This window comes from Haplochromis burtoni, unplaced genomic scaffold (assembly GCF_018398535.1).
Source record: "Haplochromis burtoni strain Fernald_Lab_line unplaced genomic scaffold, NCSU_Asbu1 Contig_638, whole genome shotgun sequence".
NCBI classification, from domain to species: domain Eukaryota; kingdom Metazoa; phylum Chordata; class Actinopteri; order Cichliformes; family Cichlidae; genus Haplochromis; species Haplochromis burtoni.
The window spans coordinates 448-7,660 of NW_024582999.1; the positions used below are offsets into that span (position 1 = coordinate 448).

At 40.8% G+C, this 7,213-nt stretch overlaps 1 protein-coding gene across 1 annotated transcript; it reads left to right on the forward strand.

The window, feature by feature from the left end:
- The first annotated feature begins 437 nt into the window (after positions 1-437).
- Positions 438-6,926, forward strand: LOC102308390 (nuclear factor 7, brain-like). The gene is made up of 3 exons (XM_005949142.3): positions 438-705; positions 788-1,017; positions 1,196-6,926. The coding sequence occupies exon 3, from the start codon at positions 1,205-1,207 to the stop codon at positions 2,879-2,881; it is 1,677 nt and encodes a 558-aa protein (XP_005949204.1). The 5' UTR covers positions 438-705; positions 788-1,017; positions 1,196-1,204; the 3' UTR covers positions 2,882-6,926.
- The last annotated feature ends 287 nt before the right edge of the window (positions 6,927-7,213 follow it).

A 7,213-nucleotide genomic window follows, 5' to 3' on the forward strand; every position in this document is an offset into this window, starting at 1 on the left:
GTTCACTTGGTTTTATCTGTGAAGTTCACAAACACATCAGTGGACTGGAGTAACCAGAATAAAGAAATTATAGGTGTGACAACACCTTCGGGCTGTTTTCAGCAGTTATCCTCTCCAGTTCAGAGAAGATAATTTTGTGATGAATTCATGTAATGCAGGAATATTACATAGTGTAAATCATGTAAAGCAAACTGAGTAGATTCCAAGAATAAACCTTCTGAGGAAGGACAGGGGAGATCATAGTAAGTGCTCTTTGTCCTCTTATGCAAGTGAGCTCAATTAATTGAAATAATTTAGCGGTTGCTCATTTTTACTGCACAGTCGTGGGTGTGTGCACACTTGCCTGAAAAGGTTCCATGGTAGTGCCAAATACCAGAGTGACAGCATATAATTTCGTCTTTACGGCAGCACAGCAGAGGACTAAAACACATGCAGCAAAGGTGTCAGGGTCCTGGGTCTGAGCGAGCCAGGGACCCTGAGCAGTCATGGACTAGTATTACAATGTCTGTATTTTGTATTGCTGTCCCTCGTTCTCCCTGCATGTAGATCTGTGTGTATGTAGGTGTGGGTGGGGGTGTGGCCCTGGCAGGTGATTGGCCACGCCTGAAGACCGTAACACACCTGCAGCTGATCAGGCCTCGTCGGAGGAGCTACTTGAGAGTGTGGTGGAACTCTCTCCGACGCTGGATCATTGTGTGGCTTCACGTTAGTCTCTCAACAAGTTTCTAGTTTGAGTCTGCTGCATTATTGTGTGTCTGACGGCTTCCCTGTCTTCTCCTGTCCCCAGGAGTTACGGGGAGACGAGAGGACAGCGAGCACGGGGTGCTCATCACGGAGAAGCGGAGACAGGAGCACTAGCACTGGGAAGAGGACACGTCACGGGAGTCGGGAGAGCACGGGATTTATTGTCATGTCTGTCCATCACTGTAAATAAAGGCACTGCTTGTACATAGAGCACCGCGCCTGGGTCCTCCTTCCCTACACCTCCACGGTCTGCCAGCCAGACGGTGACAAAAGGTCAGTACAATTTCAGTTACCATAAGATAAAGGCAGATTGTAAGATGAAGTAATCACTGTTTGTAATGTGGCTGCTGGAGGCTGTGTGAGTTTCTACAGCAGAGAAGTACAATGTGTTCCGTGAGAAAGTTACATTTACATGGTCACATTCCTTTTACGTTTTCTCTCTTGGCTGCAGATCATCAACATGACGGCTGCCAGCTATCTTCTGACTGAAGAGCAGCTTTTGTGCTGCATCTGTCTGGACGTGTTCAGGGATCCCGCCACACTCCCATGTGGACACAACTTCTGCAAAGACTGCATCACGGAACATTTAAATTTTAATTCCCAGCGCAAGTGTCCCATGTGCAAAGAGCAGGTGGATAGGAAATATAAGCTTGGTGTGAATACTTTCATATCTGAGATGGCTGTTCAGTTTAGAAAAACTGTTGGAAAGAAAGCTGATGATAGCTCAGAGCAACACAATGCCATACAAGAAAAAGGTTCTTATGATGCTCCTGCTGCACCTAAACGGACATCGCTGAAGTCCTGCCTGTTCATAATTCTTAGCTTAACCTTTCTTACACTCTTCTTTGTAGCTAATCTACATTTTCATCAAACAGTGTCCATCTTAAAATCTCACAAGCTGTTTAATTCTGTGGAGAAAGAAGAAGACAGGATGTGTGCTGAGCATGGCAAACCTTTGGACTTCTATTGCAAGAATGAACAAATGATCATATGTCAGTCATGTGTGGACGCAGATCACAGATTTCACCGGGTAGTTCCCCTGAAAGAGGAATATGAAGCAAAAAAAACACAACTTGGGATAACAGAGGCTAAAATTCTCCACATGATCCAAGAGAGACAAAGAAAAGTCCACGAGCTCAAACAATCTTTAAAGCTCAGCACAGAAGCTGCAGACAGAGAGACAGCAAATGGTGTTCGGGTCTTCTCGGCTCTGATTAAGTCTCTGGAAAGAGCTCAGGCAGAGCTAATCGAGATGACTGAAGAGAACCAGAAAAGGACAGAGAAACAGACCAAAGTTTATATCACAGAGCTGGAGCAGGAGGCCTTTGAGCTGACAAGGAGACGTGATGAGATGGAGGAACTCTCACGCTCTAAAGACCGTCTTCGTTTCCTCCAGAGCTTCCCGTCCCTGAATGCTGCTCCACCCACCAAAGACTGGACAGATGTCAGCATCTGTCCAGCAATATACGAGGGAATCACAAGGACAGCTTTGGTGAAAGCTGTGGATGAGCTGACAGAGACCATCAAGAATGAGGTGAAGATGATACGGGACGCTCAGTTCAACAACATTCGGCAGAATGCGGTGGATGTTACTTTGGATCCCGATACGGCACATCCTGCTCTCATCCTGTCCAATGATGGGAAGCAAGTGCATTGTGGTGATGAATGGAAGGAACTGCCAGACAGCTCAAAAAGATTTGAACCTGCAATTTCTGTTTTAGGGACACGAGGCTTCTCCTGTGGAAGACTTTACTATGACGTCCAGGTTAAAGGAAAGACTGGGTGGACGTTAGGAGTGGCCAAAGGGTCGGTCAATAGGAAGGGAGAAATTAAACTTAACCCAGAGAACGGCTACTGGGCTATATATCTGAGGGACAGAAATGAGTACTTTGCACTTGCTGCCGATCCTGTCCCTCTCTCTGTGAATGATCACCCAGAGAAGGTGAGAGTTTTTGTGGATTATGAGGAGGGTTTGGTTTCCTTTTATGATGTAAATGCTGCAGTTCTTCTTCACTCATATACTGGCCAAACCTTCACAGAGAAACTTTATCCATTTTTCAGTCCTGGTAGTAGTGACAGTGGCACAAACACTGCCCCCCTAATCATCACTCCTGTCAAACAGCAAAGATCGGACTAATTTTTTTCTTTTTGTTGATGTTGTTTGTCAAGAGATGTATTCTAAAACACTTCTTCAGCAGAGAATCAGAGAGGAGAAACACACAGGTTTTCTTGCTAGCAAGGGCAGCCACCAGAGCGCTCACATGAGAGTGAGGGCTCAGAGACTCGCAGCTCTGAGACTGCCCTGGTCTTTATTTTATACATCAGTGGGTGTTTGTTCCTTACATTGGAATGTGGATGTTTATATGTATGTGTGCATTCAGATGCATGTATAGTGTGTGCTATAGTGTAAGCTGTTCTTCCATGCATGTATGTGTGTTAGTACGCTTGCATGCAGGGCCTGTCTCACCACAAAAGGGCATTTTCTCAACAGCTGCCTTTCTCTCGCGTGTGTTAAGAAAGGCAAATGTGCTTGTAGCAGTTGTGAGATTATTATGCTGTTATATATTACATTATACCTGTAATCAAAATGAGTACTGATACTGCTGTAGGCCACATCAAACTTCTTATGTAATCAGTATGTAGTTTTAGTTTGCATCATACTTCTGAGTTAAAATAATGTGAGAATCATTAGATTCATTAGATAGGTTTGTATTATCCTATACTGCTGACTTACTGTGAGTGTGTTACACTGTTTTCTGATAGTAGAGACAACAGAACACATTCTTCACCTCTACCTTTGTTGGAAGTAGAAAAACAGGGAGAAAGGGTCATAACTCAGGCTCACTGGGAGTTAGAAAGAATGCAAATGCTTAGTTTGTGGCTGTGGCGCATTTTGTATGGCTTCTTTTCTTTTGTTTAGTAGCTTTCTGCCTTCACCTGAGAGGATGTGCCCTGAGCCCGTGACTTCAGGTCTCCATAATTAGAGTTTATTTAAAGATACCTTGTGGCCTTAACTCAGCCAAGTGACCCTTCCTCTGTGTGGCCAGTCACTAAAATGTCATCTACATTAGAGTAGATGGTTTGATAAGTCTATCACTGAGAACCATTGTTCTTTTGGAGTGACTTGATTCAGTATAGTGTGGGGATTTGATACTACTGATGGCATCATTTCAGTGATTTCATTTATTGCTCGCAGATCATGCACTAGACGGTATTTTGCAGTATTAGCTTTCTTCACCACTTAAACAAAACATCACTCTTTGTTTTCTTCATTATTATTATTATTATTATTATTATTATTATTATTATTATTATTATTATTATTATTATATTCTTCCTAGTCTGAACTTCTCTCTTCACCTGAGCTGCTATCCTATTCTGAGTCACTGTCTTCTTTGTTTCTTACAGTCACATATAAAATGTCCCTCTTTTCCAAAGCTCCAGCATGTAGTGCTAAAGCCACTGTTTGGTGTGTGTGTAGGCCTGCCTCTACCTCTTGCATTCCTCTCCCTTTCTTTTGGATTAGTCCTGCTCCGGCTTGTTGTTTGTCTAAACATTTCTCATCAGGTGTTAATTTTTCTTGTTTATTTCCCATTTTCAAAGATTTTGCTGGGCCGTCACTGGCACGCGTCACTTCAGAGTGGTTTACTGATACGGCCTTCGACTTCACCCAAAAGGTGAAGCGGTATCAGTTTTATGAGATGAAACTCAACCGTTCTCCTTTGTCACCAGTACATGAGCCTCAGCAAATGGAAGTAAAATGGAAGTAGTTCAGCAGCATATTGTGCTGTTAAATCAACTTACTTCCAGACAGTCAAAGGAGCTTGCAAAGAAAAGCGTCTGGACTTCTTTAAGTTGCTTGAAGACGTTTAACCTCTCATCCGAGAAGCTTTTTTAATTGTGTGGGTTTTTTTACTATGCAGTTTTGGTTTGTTTTGGTTTGGTTTGGGTTTTTTAAGTGCTACATGAAGAATTTCTTATAATACTGTCATTAACCCTTTCTCTGACAATATTGGTTTTTTGTCCCATTCATATTTATATTGCCCCAAATCACAATAACAGCCACCTCAAGGCACTTTACATTTTAAGGTAAAGACTACTTTAATGGAGAGAAAATCCCAGCAATCAAATTGACCCCTATGAGCAAACTACTTGGCAACACTGGGAAGGAAGAACTTTTAAGCACTCTTTTTAAAATTTAAATTAATTATTTTAAAAATAAGAATCTTCTGGCAGAACAAGGCTCAGGCAGGGGCAGCTATCTGCTTTGATGGGTTTGGGGTGAGGGGACAGATTTATGTTATGCTTTCAAGCAAATATTCACTTTAGAAGTGAGTATTTGCCAACACTAACTAAACACTCAGAGTAAACTGACCTGTTTCACTGAGAACTTGGCTGGATCACAAGGCTTTGACGGGTGTGTCAAAACTGGCGCGATTTTAGTTTTAGCATTTTAATTCTCATAATACCCGGAAGACAAGTACAAAATGGCTTAGGGTTGAATCAGTAGCATACATGTTGACAGATGTTGGCTGTTTAGATATTGTTTAAATAGTTCAATGATGACTTCAGGACCGGTTCATGACTAAAACGAACTTGTTTTATGACAGTTGCGTGCTTATAGAGAGAACTGTCACTCTGAATTGTAACATTCTACTGAGAATAACCACAAACTTACAAAATGTAACTATCTATATTAGAAGGGAAAGAATCTAAAATAACAGGTTACAATTAATTACTTGCTTGCATTCACTAGATTTATCCACATAAATTATTCTACACTCTTTATCATTATATAAGACAATGATATCTGCCTGCAGTGCAGCTATATGCAAAATAATGATGTTCAAATATCATTTACTCACACTTTATTATTACACTTACACTGATGCTCCAAACACTAATATGCATATTCATCTTTGATTCACCAAATCTACCAAGCTTGTTTTGTTCATACAACTCTGTGCCAACTAGTAAGAGTCACTAATGGGTTTATATATTTACACCACATAACACTGGATGGATGTTTGTACAATACAATATTTGATATTTACACCTGTAATGTTGGTGTTTCTCGTTTTGGTCATTTTCTGTTGATCTTTTTTCCTCTTTTCATCGTGGTCCTCTTTTTTTGTTTTATATCAAAATCTGGAATCAGTTCTTAATTTTAACCTCTCCTTTTACAGATTTTGTGGCAGTTCCATGTATTTTGGTTAGCATTGTGTCCCTTCAAGTATTTCCTTTTGTCATTTTTCATCTCTATTATCATTCCTTTGTATACATTTTGTTCAGGTTTTGAGTCTTTTAAGTAAAATCCAGGAGCCTATGTGGGGGTTACTTTTTCTCTAAATAAAACAAAAATCATTATTTTGATATAGGCCACTAAACTTTCTTAAAGCCACTTTATAGCACAAAAATCAATATATTGATTCAGCCTTGTAACGTCCAGCAGGTCACAAGTGAACCTCTGGGTTTGAGGTTAGAGCTGTAATTCAGACAGACTGTTTTAAAAAAATAAATAAATAAAGCAGGCTAAACTGACCTGTTTCACTCCATGCTTGAATGGATCACAAGATTATGATGGGCATGCCTAAATTTATTCTCTCCATTTTTAGTTTTTGTGATAGCTAGAAGAGAGCAGTGGCAAAGGCCCTGAGTGTATTCAAACACAGACACCTGTAATAGCCTTACAGTGTAGGAAATCTGCTCAACTCTACTTCAGTTGCATGAAACATTCATGTCTCAGTATCTCATCCTTGTTGCATTGTGTTTACATCATGCAGTGGTGCACAGAGTAGTTAGGACTGTTGCCTCAAGACATTAGGACATTAAGATTCCTGGTTTGAATCCCAGATGGGGCCTTCTGTTTGGGGTTTGCATTTTCTCCTTGTGCCCATGTTGGTTTCCCCCAGAAACTGAAGCTTCCTCCAGACATGCATGAGGACATAGTGCTAACCACAGTGATGCCCATTAATGTTATGTATTGTATAATAAACTAAATTAGTAATCATTAATGCTTCAGTCATCAGTGTCTGTACCACTCAAATCAAATTCAAATCCTATTTGTCACAATCATACACAGTATGACATGCAGTGAAATACTTATTGCAATTGCAATTTCTGACCATTAAAAATACAAGAATAAACTGAAATTAAAAATCAAGTATAAAATGAAAGTCAAAGTTAAGGTGTGCAGAGTTAAGTGCATGTACAATGATGTGGTATGAGACCAGATCAGAAGTACATTATTGTTGTTGTTATTAAGGTGCACGCGCAGTGATTTGTAGAAATGTGTAAAGAGTCCAGTCCAGCACCTGGACACTCCTGAATAGCCTGGGGGAAGAAACTCCTCCTTATTCTCTCTGTGTTGGCCTTAAGGTAGCAGATGAATTTCCCTGACCTCGACAGTGAGAAGAGTTCATTATCGGGATGAGAAAGGTTTTTCATAATCTTCCCGGCTTTGGTACTG